The sequence below is a fragment of the Larimichthys crocea genome, chromosome XVIII (genome assembly GCF_000972845.2).
Source record: "Larimichthys crocea isolate SSNF chromosome XVIII, L_crocea_2.0, whole genome shotgun sequence".
Classification (NCBI taxonomy): domain Eukaryota; kingdom Metazoa; phylum Chordata; class Actinopteri; family Sciaenidae; genus Larimichthys; species Larimichthys crocea.
The window spans coordinates 6,047,315-6,073,674 of record NC_040028.1 but is presented as its reverse complement, the minus strand read 5'-3'; the positions used below and the strand labels follow the sequence as shown (position 1 = coordinate 6,073,674).

General features: G+C 36.7%; 1 protein-coding gene across 3 annotated transcripts in view; it reads left to right on the top strand.

Annotated features, from left to right (window-relative positions):
* The window catches only part of pth2ra (parathyroid hormone 2 receptor a), a 69,619-nt gene that overhangs the window by 39,296 nt on the left and 3,963 nt on the right, over nucleotides 1-26,360 (top strand). For all 3 annotated transcript variants that reach the window (XM_027290789.1, XM_027290788.1, XM_027290787.1), the window contains exons 6-11: nucleotides 1,729-1,912; nucleotides 5,404-5,557; nucleotides 8,531-8,591; nucleotides 12,465-12,531; nucleotides 16,716-16,810; nucleotides 22,833-22,971. In XM_027290789.1, coding sequence (XP_027146590.1) covers nucleotides 1,729-1,912; nucleotides 5,404-5,557; nucleotides 8,531-8,591; nucleotides 12,465-12,531; nucleotides 16,716-16,810; nucleotides 22,833-22,971 — 700 coding nt within the window. The remainder of the gene's footprint in view (nucleotides 1-1,728; nucleotides 1,913-5,403; nucleotides 5,558-8,530; nucleotides 8,592-12,464; nucleotides 12,532-16,715; nucleotides 16,811-22,832; nucleotides 22,972-26,360) is intronic.

The window sequence follows — 26,360 nt, the reverse complement described above, 5'->3', positions numbered from 1 at the left end:
AACATGCAAACTAACCTTACCTACAGAAACATTGTCACCAACTACAATACTTTTGACATCGCCACTTATTAATTGGGAGTTTATTTTACTGTAATTATAAGCAGCAACAACAATAACATACTATGTATTTATACATGCAGTGCAGAAGAGCACTGATATCTAACCACAGCTACCGTTCCTTATATTACTTCTGCAGAACAACAAAAACATGTTGTTATGTGTGTTCTTTGCTGGCTTCTGTTATTAAATTCTGCAAGGATAACAAATGTGTCACCGTCAGAGCCCAGCAATGTGGCTCCCAGACCATTATACCGACGATGAAATGGTTTACAAATTGACAGCTTCTTGGTGACCACTAGAGAGTCAGTGAAAGCCACGGAAGTGCACAAATGTAGCCCAGGAAACAAGCGAGATGGTGTTATGTAAACCAAATGTCTATCCAGGACAGGCTGTGCTGTGTCGACGGTTTCACTTTGCTTACAGAAATATACAAGGATTCTGTGGAATCATCTGCCTTTTGTTGAGGACCTACAGTACAGTGACTTGTCGTACAAAAATGGTTGGCTGTATTTCTGATAGCCTACCCTAAAGTAGAACCTTGAGGAAAGGGGATGATATGATTAAAGCCTATAGCTTGAATCAAACTGGAAGTTACAGTCAGTGTCCATCTCATCAAAACGCCCTAACTAAAGGCTTTTACTTTTTAGTTCCATGTATTTTTTCCCTACTAAGAGTCGCATCACTTTTCCGCCTTTGAGCCAACCTGAGCTTGCTGGAATGTAACTAATTGTTATGCCGATGATTTTGGTCTCAAGATGCAAACACGAACCAAGAGAGCGTATCAGTTTAGCACAGTTTATTGCTTGCACAAGGGAGACTATGCAGGTGAGGTGAGTAGGTGATTCAGAGCAGGGGGTGTGCAAGGTGGTGCAAGATTGATGATGGCAGGAATCCAGAAATGCAGTTGTAAACAAATAAACCTAGAGATGGCATGAAGATGGCAGAGAAGGTTTACCTGAAGCAAAATGAGATCACAATTAGACACAGAGTCGCAAAGTCACAAAAAAAAAAACACAGCATCGGCCTGAAGCGTTTCCATTAGGGAGACTAAACAATCTGGCAGTGTTTGAGATGAAGAGCTGGTCTTTTATCAGCCTCCACATGACAAAAAGTACATTTACTCAAGTACTGTACTTAAGTAGATAAAGTAACTTGAATTTGTAATTAAGTCCATTTAATGCAAATGTATACACTTGTTACATTAGCAGTACAACCAAGCAAATATAATGCAATATCCAGATAATATGTAATACCAGGTCAAAGACTATTCTGTTATGTTATCATGCCTAAACGGGTACAATTTTGAATGATTTTAATTCAGTGGTAATTTGAAAATCACACTGATCAATAAACTTCATGTTCCTTCATGTGCTGAGAAAATTCTCTTAATTCTTTAGATAAATAATCCTTTGGGGTTATTTGGAAAATGCATCATTGCAAAGCTGAAAAGAGGCTATTTTAATACAAAAACATTATATATAATAGTACATTTTGCTGATAATACTTATAATAGAGTATTATACGACTATACTATAATACTCCCATAAATGATTCTGAATACTTCTTCTACCACTGAATTTGAACACTTTGTTTGTAGCCTGTTGGGTTGTGTGCTGTTAATAATCAATTTATATAATATGAATACTGTTTGTTTGTTTTTCATCACAGACGTCTTCACTGCACCAGAAATTACATCCACATGCACCTGTTTGTTTCCTTCATGTTACGAGCCGTCAGCATCTTTATAAAGGACAAAGTCGTCCATTCCAGTGCTGGATTGCAGGACTTTGATTCTGCACTGCTGGACAACTTACAGACAGTTAGCATGGCTCCGCTGGACAAGTCTCAGTATGTAAGTAACAGTTCTACTTCTTCTCTAGTCTTAACTCAGGTGTAATAAGGTGGGAATGGATTTGAGTGCCTTGGCCAAAGAAACCTGCTTTTGAAGCCCCCAAGAATCAGACTTATCAGACGTTCATTCACTGAAGCAGAATAAAGTCCTGGCTGTAGGTAAGATGTGACATCTGTTTGCTTGTCTTCCTGACACATGATGTGAAACAAGAAGCAGTTTTCCCCCCTTGTTGTCTTCTTGTTTCCCCCTGGTGTTTCCAGTAAGTGTTTCTTTCCTAACCTGGAAGGAAAGAATGAGTTTTGTTCTAAAACTGTGACTTTAACTTTAAAGTTTCAGTTTTACCTTTTTACACATAATGAGGACTACACATTTTGTCCTTTGTATTTTACATGTGGTGTCATTATAGCCACTTTGAACTGTGACTGACCAGGAAAGAAATACGCCTCTGTGATCACGCTCTGACAGACTAAGATATAAAGTTGCCCAGGGTAGGTATTGAAGTATCTGCAGGGTCACAAAAGTCGAGTGAAAAGAAAACAGTTGGCTACTTTTTAGCATCATTAAAACTTCACAAGCAGCAGTTTGCTTTGCACAATTAATTTCCCATGGGGACTTTTACGTTTAAAATAACAGTCATGTACACTTATGAAGTGCTGTCCTTTTGTTTTATTTAGTTAAACAATTGTTTTTATCTGTGACTCAGCTCCAGCAAGTCACAAGTCTGAATAAGACCGGGAATAGTCAAAAAGTCCACTTTTTTTTTTCTGCATTCAGTTCAATTTAAGTCACTCTCAGAATTATACCACATTAAATTTAGCTTTATTATTTTACTCTATCTCTCTTTTTTTTTTAATGAGTGATCAGAAATTCTTGAATCATCATTTATTCAGTCGAGTTCATAGGGATTGCGTAAATAGGATTAAATGTCAGGATTGTTTGTTTTATTCAGCTGATTTGACTCATGAATAGATTGCAACTCTGAAAGAGTGAAAGCAATTATTTTAATTTGCACTGAACCATGTTGTTTAATCTTGGCCCTTGATGGTGCTAAAAACAAGAGACAGATTTAAATCGAGTGGGTTTTATCTTGGTGCTGTTTTACAAATGTACATATATTTTTCATTTTTTAATATTTATACTCATTTTAATGGACTTGTTTTTTGGACTATGCCTAGTAAGCAGTGCAGTCAGAAGGGGGTTACTACATGTTAACAGCTCAACAAGTGTCAGTAACTGTTTGCACATGGTTGAATGCAAGCTATTTTTAATCTGGGCTCTCACAAGTGCATCTACTATACATGACACATTCACACACCTCTGATCAATATACTAAATGTTATAATCAAAAAAGTTCAATATCCTAATTAAATTATAAATCATTTTAACTCCTACTCAATCATTCAAAACTTCCAGAATCTATAAATATGCAAACTAATACTCAGAAGTCTCTTACATCACTGAAACCCCCATTTTTATGTGTGTGTGTTGAAAGTTTCAAGTTTCTACATCACACTTGTATATGTTCCATTATTGGTTTCCAAACTAGCTGTGTAGTACTCTGCACATACATCATCCTGCACAGTGAAGGTAAAAAGTGAATTAGCAATAAGAAAACGTGGAGGGGTACTTTAACAATGTGGATCCAGTACACGGTTTTGTGTGGGAGATTTAGCTCCATAATTTATAAAAAATATATTGTGTTTACACTGTCTGTGACTGTGGGAATAAGAAATATTGAATGTGGATACACAGCAAAGCCACTGTAGATATGTTTACCTTACGGATTAATCGATTGTGATGTAAACTGAGAGGCAAAGTGAAGTATAAAATGTGAGTAGACTACAGATTTGCACATTCATAATGTGTCTGTGACTCTTTGTGTTCATGCACTTTGTCTGCAAATGGCTCATATTAATAAAGCAGCCTCATTACAACAGAGATCAAAGAAGTATGCAGCTCCTTTATTTAAATGTACTACAGTTAACTGGTTATGAAACAGAGCAAACAAGACCACTAGCGAGAAAACTGGCTATATCTATAAAGCCTGCCCCGGGTCAGATTTGATCATTTGATCACAAAATTCAACAAAATAAAGAGGTAGAACCACTTCCACTGTTGTCTACAGAGGTTGCCAAAATCAAAGCAAAAATAAAGTTTGTGATCTAGTGATGTAGTTGTTGAGAGCAACACCCTCACGCCACTCTCTCTGACGTGGCTGAAAACGCAAAAATGTGAAAAGCCCTTCCTAGAATTAGTGTTTAGTTTGTCCATTCCAGGCTACTGTAGAAACATGTTGGTTCAACATGGCAGACCCTGTGAAAGAGGACCCATGGTGTAGATATAAACGGCTCATTGTAAGGTAACAAAAACACAAGAATTCTTATTTTCAGACGATTAAACAGTAATTATACATTAATATTAATGTAATACTAATATTCATTTATCTACCCTATTCTCTAAATAGAGCTCCATTAAATCTGACACACTGGACCTTTAAAACAGTTTATTATCTTAAGAAGTAGGACAATTTTCTCAACCCATGAAAGAACACTTAATCCTTCAGTTTGAGAAAAATTCAATTCAAATTCACTAAAAAGAAAAGAACACAATAAATACTACTGTGTATCTTAACCTAAATTACATCACAATTACATATTTCACAAAATATCACAAATATTTCCCCCTGAAAAGTTCTGATGATGAGTCTAAAGTTGTATAAAATGGAAATACTGTTGTATTGTACACATTTGAGGTATTTTATTTGAGTAAACATACTGAGTTATTACAATAAATACCATTACAGTTTTGGTGCTCACATCATTCAAAAGAGATTCATATTCTAGCAACTTTACAGTTTTTTTGATGTGATATTAGTATATTATAAAAGCCATTGTCAGTCTGATAGAAAACCTGCAGACCATTCTCTATCTGTGGAGTCAAAGGTGATGATGCACTCATCAGAACCGAACAGTGTAGGAAAAACATTTATAACACACTCACATCAGGATCCACACACTGAGGCCAGAACTGCGCCTAACGCACAATGTAACAAAAAGGATAAGTGTACCAGTGCTGCGCTGTAAGCCAGTTTACCTGCTGGGAATGTGAATCTATAGACACAGGGTTTGGTTTTACATGTCATTATCATTTACCTACAGCCACACTGCTTCTATTTTATTATTTGTTTTCTGCTATCTTCACCATCAACTCCACATATACTGTATATGCACATTTTATGGTGTTTATTAATATGAACTGTGTATTTACAGCTTCACTGCTGTGTACTTTTACCTCGTTGTTGTGCTAATGTATACAGCAGGGTGCTGAAAAATGTAATAAGTGTAAGTGTGTAATAAATGTAATCGTCGACTCTCTTAGGGTCGCTTCTGTGGTGTAAGAATAGTTTGTGTAAAATACTGTGATGACACTAATGTATCGACACAGAGGCTCACAAATAAGAAGGGATAAAGGTATTAATGTTTTGTTATCAGATTGGCTGCAAGGTGACAGTGCTGCTCTTCATCTATTTTCTGGCCACCAACTACTACTGGATTCTGGTAGAAGGCCTCTACCTCCACAGCCTCATCTTCATGGCCTTCCGATCAGACTCCAAGTACCTCTGGGGCTTCATACTAATAGGATGGGGTGAGTTAAAAAAAACAAAAAAACAACAGACACGCGTTTCTCATATCTTACATAACACCTACTGTATGACGTGGTGCAGGATGACTAATATATCCGTTGTAAACAATGCTCCAATTACTTCAGCAAAAATCCCCCAATCCATATGTCCAAAACTATGGACATTTATCTGATCCTCTCTTGTGGGAAGGATTTCGATCTGATTTTGGAATCTGGCTACAGAGATTTGCCTCGATTCCCTGAGTGCACTCGGCCGCAATAAGTTGGCTTTCGGCTTTCTCAGAGGTATTGGGTGGTGGATGAACGAAGTCAGGGCTCCAATTACTTCAGCAAAAATGAAGCAGAAGGTTTTAGAAAATACAGAGTTCAAACTTGCTGTATAGTCACTATTGCTGTGTAAAAGATACAATGTAGTATATTCTATATGCATAATCTTTTTCCGCACCAAAGCAAATTTTAGGAAAAATACATCACACAGCAGTGATTACAATGTTTGGTGCATACAAAGTGCTACATGTGCATTTTTAAAGAAAATTAATCACCATGGAGACCCCATATATGGATGATACAAGACCGACTTTGTGGTACTATTTTTTAGTTTTTGTCCTTTTCTTGCTTATGGTGTGTAAGTGAGACTGTGCAGAAAAGTGGATGAAAGGTTTGTGTCCCCCAACAGAAATGTTCTGCTATTTTCTTTGAAGTCGTGTTGACGCCGCCTCACGTCTTATTGCCTGTCTCCACTTTTCTTTACAGTGTCGGAAGTGTATCCCATCACACAGCAGGCTTTAAACCTTTTTCTGTTTGCTAGCAGACAGAAGTGACGAGGAGGCACTTATTAACAGATACAGTACTGTGAGTTAATCAGGTAGTGCTTTTCCATTTATTCATGTTACACACACATAAGCTCCGGAAAAGCATCCTTCCTGTCTGATTTAAACCACATTCACAGTGACACATAACACATGACAGTAATATTTGAACTAGATTATAAAGAGTGAAATAAGGAAGGCATGACTTACACCAGTCTTCATGTGTACCTATGGAGCTTTCTAAAACTATTTCTTTCCGCACCTAATACATAGCTCTGCTAGTAGTTTTTTGTCATCGTCATCTCTTATTTTTCTCCGTGGACGCCTCAATTATTTTTGCAGCACAGACTTTTGCACTATCTTTGCTTGATGTGTGAATTCATGTGGAGATAAGAAAGGAATCATTTTGTAGCAGGTGAAAGATATGTCTGAGAGATTAGACTTTAATGTGTGACTCACATTCCTCGTCTGCTTCTCTTCCTAAGGTTTCTGTTATTTCATTTTTTCCCTGTCTAAGAAATTTTCCTTATCTGAACTGAAAGCCGAAGGACAATGTATGTTGTATGTTATCACTTGGAATAAACCTAAGACCTCTTCCTTCAATTAATTATTTCTCCGTTGTCATCAAGGTGGCAGAAGCCCCCCAAAAACAATGCTCAAACTGGGATACTAAATCCAATCCTCTCACCTGCTAGCTAGCAAAATAGATGAAAATGTTCTTATGCTCCATCAGTAGCTTTAATCAAGTTGAACAAAAGTATAACTCATTTCTCAGTGCTCTGTGCTCACCATTAAATTATGTTTACATCCGTTTGCCATTCATCACTCTCTCTGCCTCAGATAAGAAACTGTACAGTGTTCATTTAATAATCAAATATAATCAGCATATATATCTCTATAATATGTTGGTTGGGAGATTGCTTGTCATCCACTTGTTCCACTGATTATTCATGATGACTGCCAGAAAGCTGCCATATAGATGAGGTAAGTAGAACCAACAGAGGGAGGGCCTGTTTCCTCTGAGTGAAGTCGGTCTTGCATGGTCACAGTCTCCATTTTACAAACTCTCTTCTGCTTAAAAACTCAGGAGGGTTGGTTCTGGTATTTATTACAAAGTTCAATGCACTTTGCCTGGTTGAGGACTTGAATAGCTCAAATATAATGGAAATAAACTTGAAACATAACTGTTTAACCCTCGTACCCAGCTCTAAAGCATTGTAATGTTTTACAGTAAATTTCTGAATTGTACACTTTTTAAGAAAGCAAACAGTGCTTTACAAAGACAAAAAACAAAATGAATAAATGCAACGGTGGGACGATCTGAGAGATCTGGTGCTCCTGTAGGGGGTGAGAAGTTTGAGATGTACAGTATGTAGGGTGAGACTGAGATTTGTAGACAGTTACAGTAGAAGTAAACCCTAAAGAGAACAGTAATGGGTGATATGGTCTTTTTTTTGGATCGGGCTGCAGCATTTTAAATTAATTGTAAACAGAAAATGGCAGCCTGAGAAATGCCTATGTAGAGTCAGTAACAATAGTCTAGCCGGGATGATATTAGTGCATGAATGACTCTTTCTAGTGGGTGGTTTTGAGGATGGTTCTGAGTCGGAAGAAGCTGGACCTGACTACAGAATTAACCTATGTGTTAAAACTTCACTCTCAAATATGATAGAATATAACACAACACAAACTCATTCTGCCACTTTTAAGTTCTGAATTGTAAATATGAAATGAAATAACAATCATCTTTATGCCTATAGCACCTTTCCTAACAACATTACAAAGTGCTTTACAAATGAAAACCAGACAAAGCAGATAAAATGAAAATAAGGCCAGATCATGAGCACAAATTATAGCATATCAAAAATTTCCAAAAGCTTTCAGAAAAATAAGTTTTATAAAACTTGAAGAAGAATTGGTGAGTCATACTGCATGTACTGCAGATCTAAGGAGTGGAGGGGTCACATAACATGTCAACAAGTCAGAAATCTATACAGGACCAGTGGGAGATGATGGAGGGAGTCCTGACTGATACCCAAGTACCTTTAGCACCTCTACTTTTTTAATAACATATAAGTGAAATGTCAAGTGTTACCCAGGTAATGCATTGTGTAAACAGAACACATGGCATCGGCCCAGCTAATTGTTTGTTTTGTGTAATCTATAGGAGTTCCAGCTGTTTTTGTGGCAGTGTGGGCGATCGTCAGGGCAACACTAGCGGATGCCAGGTGAGAGAACAAGTCACACTGTGTCCAAATGCACCAACAAAAGGCCTCTAACATTTTAAAAAGGTCAACAAACCTAAAGGGTTAAAATTGAATACAAGCATGTAAAGAAAGAGAAAAAGAAAATTTCTGGTTGCTATAATTGGTGCTTAATTGTGGTTTGGATCATTTGACCCATCAGTCAGTTATCATTTAATTAACTATGCGTAACTGAATTTGCAAAACAATGCATTGGGTTTCTCATTTAAAAGTCGTGTCAGGGACACTTTATGGCTAAAACTATGTGGACAGATAAAGATAAAGTGTGTGGGCACTGCACATTAAATCCATATGTCCAAAACTATGGACATTTATCATCTTCTCAGATGTATTGGATGGTGTGTATCTAGGTATTGTCATGCTGAAACAGGAAAGTTATTAAAGCAATATCACATGAAAGGGAGTGATGCTGTACTCATTATCAGCATGGCTGTGTTTTAGTCGGAGACACAGGACCACAGGCAGAGTGCGGAAGTTAATCACAACATGCTGATACGACATCACAACCTGGAGTGTGATATTGATTTTATACAACAGTTCTACATTTATTGGTAATAAGGAACAACAGATTATGATTTGTTTGTTTATTTAGTTACGCAACTGGACTGAGACTGCACAGTTGCCAACCAACACATACTGTAAACATTCCCTTACTTTACAGAGATCTACATCTTACCACGGGCCAACTGCTTTGTACCATGTATCCAACTAGTGACTAAGAGCCTGTTGAAAGTTGCTTTGGTGGAAATATCAGTCTTTTTCTCATCATCATCAGAAAACTGTTGACTTATGACCTCCTTTATTTTGTTTCTAGAGTGTTTTTACAGTCACATAATCAATTGTTAAAATGTCACAATACTTAAACAGACAGCACATGGAGCTTTAGTTTAGTTGAAACTGCTAATGTGTTTCTTTTTGAACACTTTGTCAACACTTGTGTTGTGATAAGGTTGTCTGACATTGATTCCTGTTAGTTATGGGCGCTGGTCTGGCTGGCTGCCCATCACTCCACCATCTCTCTCCACATTTGCATGTCTATGCCGTTGTACTGCATGTGTGTGTGTCCGGGTTAAAATGCATGTAAATAAAAAATAGAGTGAAAAAAGAATTTCCCCATTGAGGGATTAATAAAGTATATCTCCTTCTTAAATAATGATTGTATAATGATTAACGATGGGTGAATGGTTGTAGTAAATGGTTGACCCTTGTGTGCATTTTTAAACTACTTGTAGAAATGTGTCCATCTTTGTGGTGCAAAGTTTGATATATATACACATACTGTATATACTGTATATTATCATATACTGTAGCATCAGATTTTCCTGAATTGGAACTAAGAGACCAACAATCCATGAAAAAACAGACCAAATGCAAAAGGTAAAAGCCTAACTCTGTCAAGAAGAATACCACCACTTTGGAAATAATGACGACAAAAGCAGCAAGTAAATAAATTTTTTTTTGCAAATTTATATTGAATTTAGGAACAGGCAAAAGCTATTGTAATGAAGTGCATTGCGTAGTAATAACATTTTGAATGTTTGAACGTTTGAATGACATTTTAACTTGGATAAAGTAACTCCAGCAGGGGTTGGTGTCAGAGCGGAAGAGAAACTAATCTTAGGAAAAAACATGTTCCTTTTTTTAGTCCATAAAGGAGACATGATTGTTCTGGGAAATGTCATTCTTTGTGATTTGCATAATTGCATAATAAAAGCAAGGCTTATAGTGAACCTAAAGACAACGTCATTATAGTAATTGTTATAATAAGTTGTGCATAGTACATTTACTTCATAATGCATGTTAAAGAGCTTTAATTTGTACTATTGTGTTCTGTTCATATTGTTACAACGACCCACCTCTGTTATCTATTTGCAGGAAAATCTGAGGTTCGGCTGCTGAGTCGAGTCTTGATTTTATAAATTCTGATGTAATGGTATTTCTTGCCAAACGTGACCCTCCACTGCCTCTCAGTAACCGCTGATAACATTCAATATTTGCTTCAGCGCTGTTCAAAGATTGGAAAAAAGCCTGTTGGACTGACTCTGCACAAACTACAATACAACTAAAATTACACTGTGTAATTGAATCCATTGACAACTCTGAATACACTGAATAAAAATGTCTGTTTCCTTTTCAAAAGAGACGGGGTCAGCAAAATGTCTAAATCAGAATATTATTTTTTTATTCATTTTGTTTAATTTGACTCCATTATGTGACATATGCTAAGTGGTTCATCCCTAGTGATGAAAGTGGTGTAAATCACATTAAGTTTGATTTAACACACCGAGTTGGGGTGAGTGAGTTTATTTAATTTGCATTCCAACAAAAGATATTAGGACCTTATCGGTGTAATTGTGTTTTGTTTTTTTATAATGGCATACCAATGTAGCCATCATAAATCATAAAAATGACATAAAATACCATAAATGGTTGCACTTTCTCCATATCCCATAATCCCCACTGATACTGCTGTTGTTGAAACTGTGTCTGGGAGGAATTGAAATGTCTTTGTGGCAATTGTTGAAGTCAGACTGTCATTCTAGTCATTTTAAAAGGCACAGTTATGACTTATATTCCACAGTTTGTTCAGGGCTTTTAGTTCTCACATTTAAAATATCACATTTCAAGCTGAATGGATGAAAATATTAAGCAATGGCCTTAACTTGCAGACACAAACCAGGGACCAGAATCACTTTAAATGGTTTACTGAGCCAAAAGAATGTGCAATGGTAGGATGGGGATGTCCAGAATGGCACAAGGCTGGTGGGGACAAAACTTATGCCCTTGGACCTTGAGAGGTGGCAAAAAACCTCAATCATGACAGAAAAGTTTTAAAGCTGACATATTTTCATTCTTCTAATTCTGCATTAATCCCTTACCTGAAAAATTCAAAAGTACTCTTAATTTAAGTTTAAGAAGTCTCTGTACGTAATGTACTTGCAGGTCTTGCTGCCACAGTGGGTTCAAAGTAAACACAGGCATGACAGAGCAGATAATGGTTTCTTTATTCACACTTTCTCCAGATACATATTTCAAAACAGTAAATAATTCTTCTCCCATGCACTTCTGACTGCCTCTAATGCGCAATATCATCCAGGTACAAAAGTTCAGCTCAAACAGGTTGGTGCTTCCACTGTGTGTCTGATCCACTGCATTAAAAAGGAAAGAGCGATTAGGCAACAAGTTCCAGTTCACCTGGCACTGCTCTCCAGAGCCGCCCACATACCAACGCTATATGTTGGTATACAGTAATCATGCAAGATTTCCATCCAAAGTCGCATATGGAGAGAAATGGAGCCAAACTCACACATTTTTTAGAATCGCGTACATAAAATAGTCCCATAAGTTTTCCAAGATTAGCATGATTGACATGAAATGTATGTAAGGCAATGTGCTGTCTAAAAACATTCAAGCTGCAGAAAAGTGAAAGAGAAAAAACAGATAAAAAACAATTTTACAAGGTAAACTAGGCTGTCAAAATGAAAAGAAAATGATGCCATGAAATGCCAGTTTTGAAACAGAAAGTGAAATTGAAAAGCCAAAATAAAATACGGAAATGCTACACAGTATAAAAAAGGAAATGTATCAAAAGATAAAACATGTATAAAGGAAAAAATAAAAAATTGGATTCATATTGTAGTAAAACAAATATTTTAGGAATGGTTCTGTTTGGTTTCACTTAGCATTTCAATCAGTATGCAAATGAAGACACCACTCCTGCTGTTGTCTGCCATCTATCTTTAATTTCTACAGTTTTACCTCTGCATCTGTTTTTTCTGAGAAATATTTCCTTCTTCTCTAACCTAATCCTCTAGTCTGTATTTGTATTATCTGCAGGTGTTGGGAGTTAAGCGCTGGTAACATTAAGTGGATCTACCAGGTTCCCATCCTCACAGCCATTGGGGTAAGATTGTGAGTGTGAATGTAACTTGAGAAGCTGTAAAGACTCTTTCTGATAGCTGTGAAGTAGAAATGAACTCCCAAGTTGCAGTCTTTTGTGTATGTGTTTTGTGTTTTCTAAGCTTGTGACAGCATCATTCTTATAAACTTCACTTCCACACAGCTGAAAGCCTAGTTAGGGAAAGAGAGCTGAAGGTACCTGCTGTGATAATAATCTTCACACTTTGTAGTTTATACTTAATGAAGGTAGGTGAGCAATCCTATTCCCCTTTCAGCATTCATGTCCTGTAGTTATTTGTACTAGTAGCAGATTATTCACAATTGCATAATTATAAAACTGTTCCCTGTCAACCTCAAACATGAGGGTGAAACTTTTTCAGAACTAAAACTTCAACTAATTTGTCTAATTTGTACTTGTATGCAAATAACTTTGTATTTCTTTTTTTACTTAAAGGGCCTTCTTGTCTGTCTGTCTGTCTGTCTGTCCGTCCACCCAGTGCTCACTAATGGAAGTGGCATTTAAAGCTGTCAGATTACTCGGCTTCAGATAGATTTAGATCATATACTTCCTGATCTAAACCAAGAAACTATTTTAATTTATATCCCCCAAAACAATGTTGTAAGATTTAGAACTTGTTGTTTTATTGGCACCAAGAAAGAGGTTTTCAGACCATACCAAACAATTGTGTGCAGTGCACTTTACCACCACCCATGCTGTGAAAGCAGCTCTAAAACAGCAGCTGTAGTCCTCCATCAGTGTCTGTCACAATATACTGCTGTGCACTTGCACAGGCTGTGGATTGCAGCTACATACTGTATGGATGTGCAATTACGTGGCAGGATGGGGGGTTTCAAAGCCTGACGCTGTGACTACCCATGGATTCAGAGTTAGTTATGTAGTCTTAAACACCATTTGTACAGCCCATATTTGTTTACATTTTGGCTTATTTGCACTATTAAAAGTATCCCAATTACCTTTTAGTTAGCAGTTTGCTAACTAAAGAAAGAGTTTGTTTTTGACACAAATTAGGTTTGTCAGGCACTAATGGTTTTTTCTTTATTTGCCTCCATGAGCTGTGTGTCATAGCAACTGCAGTGCTCCATTTGTTTTTCTCGTGACGTCCCATTTCATGGTTAGACAGACAAACAACCATATGAACTGACAGAACATTATGCATTAGTATTGGATGATTCTGCAAAAGCTGCAGTTCACTGGCACAATTTATACACTAATGATGATGTTTCTCCTTATTCTTTTACTAAGAAGTAGACTACTAAGGTTGCCATGCCAGCCCCTGTACCTGGCAAATTACAAAGATGTTGAAATGTAATGGGTAAAAAAAAAAGAAAATCACAGACAGCATATTTGTTTTCTGCCATCTTGCCACACTCACTACTAATCCACTTTGACTAATTGAGATCAGGATGTTTCCTAAGTCTTAATCAAAGCTTTTGTAGCCTAAATCAAACTGAGACTGAGCACAAACCCAGGACTCTCAAAGTGTTTCTCTTTTTCCATTTGACACCCACTCTGGTCACCTCCAGAACATTGTATAAATGTAGTGTTTCATTTTATATTACAATTATCAACACTTATAACATACAAACATTGACATTTGACAATTGACATTGGCCATGCACAGGTAACTGATTTAAACAGTGAATGGGCATTATAGCCAATTAACCAAACCCACCGACAATTTTAAGTTTTAGAAACGTTTAAAAATAGCTGCAAAGATGACACTGAGGATGCATTAGTTGTACTAGCTGCACAGAGTAGGCAGTTACATCCTGTGTCCCCACCAACACAGGTCTCCAAGTACTGGCAAGCTAAATAAGATTTGTTTTTTTAAAACTAATTAACAACACTTGGTTGAACATGCAGGTTTTAATTATCTCGCAGCTATTCTATAAAGGATGGAACAGCAAAGATAAGAGGTGTTCGGATAAATTAGCAAAGAAAGTGAGCCGGAAAATCTTTAAAAAGTTTGACTTTTCTTTATGCGAAGAACTTAATCAGATGGTACTTCAACTCAAAATGCATGTAGGTACACTGCAAACATGTAACTAAAGTAAATATAGAAATTTAGCCACGACAAAACAGAGTGTGTCTATCAACATCAAGTTAATGACCAAAAGTCTGCATGTGATGTAGAACACGTCTGTCTGTCTCTCATCTCTCTCTCATTTGTTTGTGCAAATCATGAGTGACAGAGTCTTTCTCTGTCTTTTAACCCCCATGTGTGCACTGTTCCTCTACATGCTGAGAATTGTTTTAACATTAGAGCCTGCCACACGAAGACACAAATTAAGGAAAAGGATGATAGAGAGAGTGCTTGCTGTGAGCACCACAGACTGCAAAGCATAACGATTAAACAATTAAAAATGACATATTTCTTAAAAGACATGTTCTTACTTACTTACTTACAAATTGGATAAAACTCCTGCAGATTGTAATCAGAGAGAGCTGCTTTATCAGGACAAATGTGCTGCTGGTGTATGATGTCCTGAAGATACAGAAAGTGTCACAATAAGACCACATGCGTTATAGATTGAATTCAACAATCCTAATGCACCGAATTAAGTGTTTTACTTGAATTACTTATAATTGCTTGTCAAAAGATTTTTGCCTTAGGGAAGTTATTATTTCCATGTCCTTGTAAACGATAGCCTGATAAATGGGCTTTTAATAACTGAGATTTGTGACAGAACAATCTCAGATTGATTTTAACAGTGTGGCTCTATAATGACAGTCAGGTCAGTCAGTGAGTCGCCTGGTTGATCAAGACTGAAATATATTTTTTTTTTGTATTACAAAGGAAACATTAGGAAGGGAGGTTGTCCAGAGGATGCCTCCGTGGTGGTTATCCATCTAGCACCACCACAAGGTTGGCATTTTTGTTGTAGTCTGAGACTTTCTTGTCTCCCACAGGTTGTGATGAACTCTTTAACTTCCCAGACGGACAAAAGTAGAAAAATTGCCATAACTGCAGCAATTTTTGTACAAGAAATCTGTCTAGCTGATCCTGTACAATATGCTGAAAATTATGTTATTACAACAACATATTTACATTGCAATAAAAAATAAAAATCTTTGCTGTGTTGTGCTCTTCTCAGCTGCCCTGACAACCAACATAAAGGAACATGAAGTAAAAGAAACAGCTGCTACATTTATGTAATTAATAAATCTTTAAGTTTCAATCATATTCTAAGTGACTTGACAACATTAAAATTGCCAAACGAGGATGGCCACTGGCCACTCAGCATATCTTGTGTTTCCTGGCCTAAATTCCAATTTTATTGATTAATTAATCTTAACACACTTAGATTCACACTTCATTTATTTTCAAGAATTCATTTCATTTCATTTCTTGTCAAATGTGACCATGTGCAGATGAGATTTGGCTTTAAGTAAAATACTAACAATCAAAGCCACTCATTCATACCTTGATTATATCTGTCAGTAGTATCAATCTTGGCACGTTTGTGTGTTCTGGAACAATGTGACTTCATTTCTCATTCAAGTGGCACCTAGTATTAAAAAGGAGATGGATTCAGGGGACTCTGAAGTAGAAAGTGTAAGCCTCAATTTGTCTTTCTCAGATTACTTTGCCTCAACCTCATTAAAGTCTCTGGGAAGAAATCCCTGAACTTGGCAAAACAATTTTTTTTTTTTTTGTCTTTAGCTAAAATGAAAAATGAATTGATTCCAAGAACACTACAATGTCACTTTAGGGCATGTATAAGTCTATAAGTCTTTTGTTTTCCACAGACTTGCCTCGCAGTGATTCAGTACTTTATTCCAACCTACTTTGTGATAAATAGAGTTGAAAAGGCAAATATACAGATAATAGTTCTTTAGAAAGTTTTATAGTTATTTATTTTTTTACTTCAAGTTGAAGCTAAAATCAATAAGGTTTTAAAGAGTCAGTCTCTGAAGTAGGGCAGAGCCCCCCAAAGCAACAGTGAAACTGGCTGGTGAACAATTGTTTTGTTGGTTTGCACTCACTCAAGTTTTGAAGTGGAACTGAAAACTGGAACAGGAAAAACTACATATTGTATAATCCATACATGGTATAAGTTAGTACACAGTAAACAGTTATGCATGATTTGTTATTTTCCATTACCCTATAGGTCAACTATAATAACAAGTAAGAGAAGTTTTCCATATCTGTTTTTTTGTTCCAGCTCAACTTCATCTTGTTCGTAAACATCGTACGAGTGCTGGCCACTAAAATTCGAGAGACAAACGCAGGGAGATACGACACCAGGAAGCAGTACAGGTTTGTATTCAACCTTATTTTTATATCACACCTGAATCACCGAGACATTTATGAACATATTTGTGAAAATATGTAAATTCTGAACAACAAGATTGTGTTCAGTCAAAACAAGGTGATCATGGGATTATGGTTATTAAAGAAGATGACAGAGCAGATGTTTAAAATGTTGAGATCAAGTGGCGGAACCACAATATGTCTGTTCCTCACACTGATTGCATGTTATTGTTTATTACCTCAAAGAAGGTCTGTCTGTCTGTTGCTCTAAGCCCAAAGCCCATTTGTTTCTATAATGAAGACATACATCTTTAAAAACAGATTATTAATATACACAGTTTTAATGTAACACTTTTGGTATTTTGAGTACACAGTTCGTTCACACGGTCACTTATGGCAAAATACAGTGCACTTTAAGTACACTGTGAAGATGCGCTCATGATGGTCAAAAAGTTGAGTGCTGAACATTTCCCGCCCTCAATGGTCGCCATTTTGGTTATGTAGTGGAGTACCACAATGGCCATACAAGAATTGAGACAACCCTGCCCTGACAAAATTATCAATCTGTGCCAGGAAGTACATAGTGTACCCAGTGTACTACACAGAAGTATATTGTAGTTTTTAGAAAATGTTACTGGTATAAACATGTGCATGAGTAGTTACAGAAATTCAGTCCGTCAGTGCAACAGTCAATAACAGGTTTATTGAGGTGCTTTTAGTCATGGTAGTGACATAGTTGGTCAGTCAATCCACAACTTCAGTCTAGACTATAATATTTCAACAGTTGGCTGGATTAACATTCATTTTGACATACATTTATAATCCCCAAAGGCTGCATCCCTCTAACTTTAGTAATTCTGTAACTTTAATTCATGGCCATTGTGACGGCACATTCGTGCGTGAGTGATTTTTTTCTACATCTATCAGTTGGATTGTCAGATATGACAAAAAAACCTACAATTATTTACTGGTGTGACCTTGTAAACCACTTTGTGTCTGTGGGACATTTTTCCGAACACACACTCACACATGCGCACACATGCACAGATATAATGTGTTCTAGCATTTTCACATCTGCAATTATCGCTCTATCCAGCTGGTCCTGGCATCAATGTGTCAGATAAAAACGTTCTAATTACAGTGTATTTTCTAAGAAGAGTACCGTATTGAATGCTGGAAGTGAGGTTGGTTTGTGTAGACTGTTAGTCAGAACAGATGATAGTGATCGGGTGCAGTACACTGGAAGCTATGCTTGAAGCCAAATACAGCACATGTCACACAGACAGACAAATCTAAGTGAAGTCAGGGTGCCCAAAAATGAAAATACAGACAAAGGAAGCAGGTGATGGAAAACAGCTCTCGACAAAACTCAAAGGGAAATAGTGAATATGACTTTCAAAGAGAGTTTTGATGCTGATTAAACCTGGCCTCTAACAATATGATAGCTCCAAAAGCTGGAAATGAAAAGTTGCAGTTTATAACAACTTGACAATCAGTTCCATCAGTTATGATAATAACTGTACTCACCAAAGTAATTGTTGTAATCTTTGCTTAGCTTACAATATTCAAAAAAAATATTCAAGCAATAAACCACAAGAGGACTTACACTGCTTACTGTTTTCATAAAATAAATACACAGCAACAAGAAATACAATAACTTGAATAGTAATAACAAATAATCATTCTTATTTCAAGTGACATTTAGCAGAATGGTTGCCAAGAAACAAACAGACGCAGCTGTACACAGACACAGTGGAAGGCGTGCTTAAAGACTGGCGTGATTGTCAGCATTTATCTGGATATCGCCATTAATTGTGTGATTGTTATTTGCACTCTGCTGGTGTTTGACTGTGGACAGGTAAGGATATCACTCTGGCATCTTTTCTAGTAGCACCGGAAAAACTGCAAGGCTGATTCACATTTATGCCCCATCACTAATATGATTTCTCCTGCCTCTGGGCAGCATCAGAGTGTTTTGTACAGGTACTTCACAAGAAGTTGTTAGTGTAGACTACAAGGTAGAAAGCCCTTTTAATGAAGATAAAACGAAGCAACAGGACACCGCGGGTTGCTGGCATCTCAAACATAACACAACTTTGTTTCTTTGTGATCTTCTGCACATTCAGTGAATGACAGCGTTTCTGACTTTTGCCTGTTTGACAGTCCCAGCTTTGTTTCTTGATCTTTCCAGCTCTTCAATTTCTGAATGATTAATTTCGGCATTCTTTATCTTTCTCCTTCATCCTCTCCTTTTCTTTCAGCCATTCATCAACATTTAGCTCACCTACTAAATCAAATTCAAAACAACAAAATCTGACATTTGTTCGGTGCAGTGATACTGATGTGATGTAATTTAGAAAAGGTTTGAATGCGACTCAGCCAATCATAATCAAGAAGCATAACTAACCGTTTTTATAAATAGTGTTTATGGCTACTTAAGCACATAGCATGAATATGTCACTTACAGTAATTGGATTGTAATCACAAGCTTTAAGGCTGTTTAATGTGGATGATGTGGGAGCATCAGAGAGGAGGATGAATAACATAAACCAAAACAAGCTCGTATTCAATTTTAAACTCAAGTCATGTTGCATATTTCAAGTTAGTTAAAATGTTGTCACTGCCACAAATTGCTTAAATTGAAAGTGACTGCAGATTGCACCTTGGATTGCAATACATTAATCCTGTTTTACCTTGGCTCACAGGCTCCCCAGACTTTTCACTTTAGCTGACAAACACAAAGAGGGGGAGGCAGGGACAGAGACCAGTGTTTTTTCTTTTCTTCATGGTTTTTTAGCCATGTAGATAAAAATGACCATCGATATGTATCTTGTAGAATATTTTTGATTTTGTGTTGCACTATTAAATTGTATGTAGCTGTTGTGGATTGGTTTAAATATTTTGTTTAGAATTCATTACAATTAAAATTACCTAACAGCAAATGTTACACAGTCACACAAATTCACATGCATGTGAGAATTTAGAGCTGCCACAGCAGTGATAGCTGAAATGATGATAAAGGCTGAGAATTGCTGCAATTGTGTTCAGTGGCTCGAGACAAATGTGTTGAATGCAAATACTACACTCTCCATTTAGGTAGTTTTCTTAAGCGTGAGCTTTAGTCGGAACAGTGAACCCACAACATCCAGGAAGAGGCTTAGAATGTATATTTACAAAATGTGAGAAAAAAAAAGAAGAATAAAAAAACAGGGGAGGAGGTGAGTGATGATGAGGTCCAGGGAAGATTTTCCCGGAAGGAGGGTGAAGACTGGAGAACAAACAAAGTCTCAAGGTACGAGAGTACAACAATGAATTGGCAAAGTCTGGAAGGATGAACCAGAGTTAAATACAAAATTCAGGACTTATGCATTTCAATTACATAGAACATTTCCATCCGTTTGAATTACATAGGTTTAATATAAATTAACTTACTGGATGGTGGTTTGTCTACAGTTGTGCAGTGTCATTGCTGAATTTCTTACATCAGCAGAAGATTTTGAATTCAGTGATAGTATACACAATCTCAGAAACCACCGGCTGTCGTCTGACAATGATTTAGTTTCTGGGGGCAACTGCCAATTCCTGGGCTCCTGGTGAAGCCAATGAATATCTGGAAAACTGATAACGGATATCCAAGACTTCCTCTGCAGTCTGATTAGCAACTTTATGAGCAGGGATAACAAGAATGACACATTTCAGCTAATCTGTAAAGAGGTCTTTGCATATAAATGCAGATAAGTTTAAGAAAAGCTAATGAAAAGCTAAGCTGTCGTCAGATAAGTGGATTCAAAAATGATATTTCTGGCAATGCGGTCTGCCTTTTTTTACTCTCCACACAGACTGCAACCAAAGCACGCTCAAAGTGACTAAACAATGCTACTGAGACTACAAATGGAAACCACAAAGCTTCCAATGCCAAAGATCTTGGTCCCTTGCGTATTCATATGCAGATATCAGTTTATACAGATGGCAGAGGCTACAAAGCACTTGTAGCATAGTTAAAATCTTGGCCTGTAATGGAGTGTGGGTATTTCCTTTCTTTCTGAAGACAAACTGCAAAAAATAAAAGAAATGATTTTCCAGTCATGAATCTTCATCTCTGTCAGGTCGATTGATTGCCTGAGGTGCTGCTAGAAAACTGAAAGTGAAATGAAGCCCTCATTATTTTCTCAGGAGGGCTGTCTGAGCTTTAGCTGCGCTTGTTTAATGGCTGTGGCACATTTAAATATTTGTTAGAACATGAGAGAGATACTAAGATGATAAAGTTTATCATTTTATAATGCTCATCTTTCTAGATATTGATTCAAAGATGATGTTGGTTTGCAATTATCTTCCGTACAAAAAAATGTACTTTTCCTTTTTTGTTAAGACTGTCAGATATATACAGAAAGCAGCATTCAGTGCTCCTTAGGATTATGTAGAATTTCCCAAACTGTATTGAGCATTGAAGACACATCAGCTATACAATCATCTACATCTACACACCCGGAAATAGTCCATGGAGAATAAATTGTTTTGGAGAAGTTCACACATCTGTCACTAGTTTGCACACTGTGCATCAGTGGTGCAGACTAGTAGTTGTAGAGCCGGGGAAGAAAAATTTATATTCATGACAGGTGTGAAATCTTTCCCTGTACGTCTGTATTCAAGCCTGGAGACTCATCTCAATCTGCAAAAGAAATATGAGCTTGGCAATAAAAAATCATTACTGATCTCAGTATCTAGCGTGTGAAAAGCCATTAACCCAGTAAGCACACACTTAATTTGCTGCTAATTTAACTCCCTATCGTAAACACTGTTTGCAAAGAAAGCATTGGAAGCAAGAAACATTTTTGTTGATCATATGAGGCTGATTGCCTTTCGTTCATTTGACATGTGATGTCTGTAGGTTGTTCTCAATAAATGTTGTGGACACAACACACGATACACACAACTTTTCAATTTTGGAACTGCCTCTGTATTTTGACTTTCTTTTGCAGAAGGTCTTATTTACAGACAGATGTTATTTTGTATGAATGTTTTGCAAAAAAGTAATGTTTTGTACGGAGAAGAAATGTGGGGGAAAAAATGCTGTGCGATGGTTAAAACGAACTGAAAATTAAAAGGTCTGTCTGTGTGACAGTTAATAGTAATTGGAAGCTCAGAAATCGAAATCTGTGCAGATTCAAATAATAACACTTTCCTTTTTCTGTGTGAATTAAAAAAAAGCTGGAATTAACAAGCTCGTTGCTTTTAGCAGAGCTTTTCTCAAAAGTTCAAAATAGAAATTAGCACCAGTGTTATTACTGAAACTGAGAAGTGATGACCAAGATCAAAGTGTAACAAGAAAAGACCAAGACTTTATAGGGTCAAAATCGAGTCGTGGTTCCAGCCATGTCAGTAAGCTTTGCATTGCAGAATTTTAAAACTGCTGTGTGTTTACTTTTGGATGCTGTTTTGCAGATTAACTGGTTTAGGAAGCCAAATTTTATTATAGAAGATTTGGCTGCCATTTCCTAGCAGACAGCCGCAGCCTCTTCTCTCTAATCTAAATAATGATGTTAGCAAATTTAGCAGTTTAGTCATATCCTGCAGTTGTTAGCCTTGACTGGTCTTGAAATAAAATCCAGAGTCCTCTGAGTCTGACAACCAAGACAAGGCCGAGTACAAATACGATCAATTATGAAATCACACAGTGACCGAGGGGTCTTGAAGACCATTAGCACTGTTGGAATTGGATCAGGGAATAACAACTAGGCTATGAGATATGAACTGACAAACACAGCCTATTTATTTATTTAATCTAACCACTAACAAGACTGCAGAGGACCCAAAGTAGAAAAACAGGATCCCAAAATAATTAATCCAATTGCACCATTACCACTAATAATTTTTTTTTCTATTTTAAAGAGGTGATTCCAAACCGTATATACACTATATATACATATATACTTATTTTCAAGTGATAATTAATGTAAATGTACTTATTTTGATTAACTTCAATAGCAAATAATAAAGCCTGCATGCATATTTTCATATGTCTCCATAGGAAATTGGCAAAGTCCACCCTTGTGCTAGTGCTGGTGTTTGGCATCCACTACATCATCTTTGTTGGGATGCCTCATACATTTGAGGGACTGAGCTGGGAAGTGCGCATGTACTGCGAGCTGTTCTTCAACTCATTTCAGGTACTTTCTGACTTCATCTCAATTCTGTAACATATGATCAACTTTTTTACATAATTTCTTACACAATGTCTGTGCATGAGCCAACAGGTAGGTCAGTGATTTTATGTCTTTTACTGAGTCAACACCTCAAATTTTGAGCCCACACCTCTCATTGTGGCCTTTCTTACTGTAACCTCTAATATTTTCATTTCACACTGTGGGACTGACCACAATTATCTTCTATAAATGACTCAGAGTGACTATCTGAGTTTATAATGGACTTCATTATTCAGTGAAGCAGCTTGGTAATGAGATTGATGTCATAATGGCTCTCTTTAAATGAGCAATTTCAAACTATTTGTTAGGATGGGATCTTTTCCTGCTTAATAAGGTTATTTTTGACCTTGGTATACAAACCATGTTTTGTACATAATTCTGCCTTAAAGTCATTATGTATTGTAATTAAGCAATTCTCAGTTAGACCTGAAATTGTTTCAGTTAAATAAATTTGTCAGATAATGTATGCTTCACAGGGAAAACGGATGGAGCTAATTAAATTACACTACAGGATCCAAAAATAATCACACATGCTCTCTATATGATTGTTGGTTTAATAGAACATTTATTATGGAAACATGTAGATCTCACATGTGAATTTTTTTTCATAAATCAAAGGAAAATATAATGTAAGCAAGTAGCAAAAACTACCAAATTCCAACCACATAACAACCAAGTTAGCAGATTTTAATGCAGTTTACACTCACTCTTCTTTTCTACTGTAGACCAGTGTCCATTCAGTCATTAGTTGGGATTATATGTAATTTGCCATAGCCCCAATTACCACTAATGAGCTGATGTTTAGATGTTTGATCAAACACATAAAATTGCTCATAAGTGCATTTCCCAAAGTAACCTCTAATAACACATGTACTGACATGGATGGTAAAATCTCCTTAATGTCGTCTGTCCATGGCGCTAAAGAGGATGATCAGTTCAGATTATTTTAAAATAACATTCTTTTCCAATTTAAAACACAGCTGTGACTGGCAGTTAGAGCTTGTTAAACGGTGAACAAATTACTGATTGACTGATTGATCTGAACAATACTTTGATAAAATTATCTGCTATTCTGTGTGGTGCAATGTCGTCTTATAACCAGCGATTTGACAGGTAAGGGAACCCTAAGATCCAGAGTAACTCAACAGGCCATGGCGGGCCAGGGGGCGACAAACAATCTAAGCCTTTTAACATCTGTTTCCTGCTAATTTGCAACTTTTGTTTTATTTATCTGACAACTGATCAAACAAAAAAAGTATTATGGGTAAGATATCTATGGAGACAAGAAGCTGAGAAATTATAAGAAAAAGTTATCAGAGAAGTCACAAATGAAAGGAATGACCCCAACTGACAGTTCAATTTGTATATATAAAATCTTTTAATAGACTAATGAGATGACTGTAGCGTATTTTAATAGCAGAGACTCCAGTGTGGAACAGCGACAGCTCTATTCTGTAGAAATAGTAAAAGGTCATGTTTGTGTTTTGTTGGATGTTTGTGGAAAGATTTATCTTTATGAGCATACCCAAAATGTGACCCGCGCATAATTCCATGCATAAAATTACGTCTTCAGATGGAGTGCAGATGATTCTTATTGAAATCTGATAAAAGAAAAGATTAAACTTATTAATTCCCCAAGCTATTCAAATAGCTATTCAATATCAAAACAAATTTTAATTTGGATGCACATTTAAATGTGTACTAGTTTAAATAATTTGTGATGGTTGAAGTAGTTTGAATAATTGGAATTTTATCAGAAAATGTCATTGCAGATACCGGAATTCAATCAATCTGAAAAACCTGAACTTCAACTCTAATTTGAACCAATTTGAGCCCTAAATCAATTGACGGAGGATCTACAACAGCGCCCTGTTGACAATCTACTTTGTGCCGGTGGCTCCTGCAAACCTTACATCCTCTTTGAAGCAGAAAACAGAGCCTAATGGGGAAAAGTCGTCAATGAATGCGAGCCACATACATGATCTTACTGAGGCTCCATAACATGTTATGAAAGTATTGAAATGATGACAAAGGGGCTATAATGAATTCAGACAAAAACAAGAGCCTTGAGATTAGATTAAACCATTTGTGCCTTCATGAAAAGACTATAATGTGCACACCCACTACAAACAGGTGCTGAGACTTTTAAAAAACACAGTGAAACAGACTGTTCCTTTCTTCAACGCGTATGTGCAATATTATGAAAGGGCAACTTCTATGAAAAATTAAAGTGGAACAGAGAAACAATAAAAGCAGAAAGATTAAAAAAAATACACAGACAAGAGGTCCAGATTAAAATACCTGGAGGCCCTGGGGCTAAAATCATCTACTGGGCTTCCAATTACCCTCCAGTTCCTCACCTTCTTTTCTGTTCCAGAGCACACAGGTTTATTGTGTGATAATAAATGAAAAATATAATTTCATGAAAATGCATAGTGGAGATTCAAAATACATCACAGTGGTGACTGTCAGTCATTTTGGATTGCAATCTGCTTATGTAATGTCATACAAGAGAATGTTTGCTCAGTATCAGTCATATTTTAACAAGCTCTAACTGCCAATGCATCTCCTGTACTGCTTTCCCATCAACAGTCTTGGAAAAGGTTCACATGCTTTTTCCATTTGAAAGTGCTGATTGAATTCTGTTAGCAGCAGTGCAATTTACTGTAATCATTTTTCTTTTACATTTCCATAGAAATACAAAATGTGCAGGAAACTGGAGATAATTTCCTTCTGAGTTGGGAAGTGTGCAACATTGCTATCACCGAGTTGCCTCCCCTAGCTTTACAAATGATTTCATATGTGCATACATTTGCATCTTTTCATTACAAGTTTCTGTTCAACATTTTCAGATGGTCACACAGAGAAGCGTTCCAGAACTATCTCACGACTAAACCAGTGCACATATCTGGTATCTATGCGCCCATATTGCATCAATTTCCATCAGGAAATCCAATGAAATCGTGCTGATTAAGCACTGTAGGCGGCTTTGGCATAGAGTTCTTTCTGTGACTGATGTTCTGACATGGTAATTGTGGCAACAAGCGTTTTCAATAGGAACTGAGTTTTAATGTAGTCAGCTAGGAAAATAATTGGACTCACGGGGCATTTACAGTAAATGAGTTTGGACACCTATAAATTAGCAGCTGAGATTCAGCTGTGGCTGAATGCATTAGTAATCTTAGTGTGTGTGTGTGTGTGTGTGTATGTGTGTGCGCATGTTATACTGTAGATATGTTTAAATGATTGATTGACAAAATGGAAGATAGTGAGCGAAGCTCCTGGCTCTTCTGAAGATTGTAACTGAACATGAGCTTTTATACTTCTTTGGTCTGTTGTTGTATCGTGGAGAA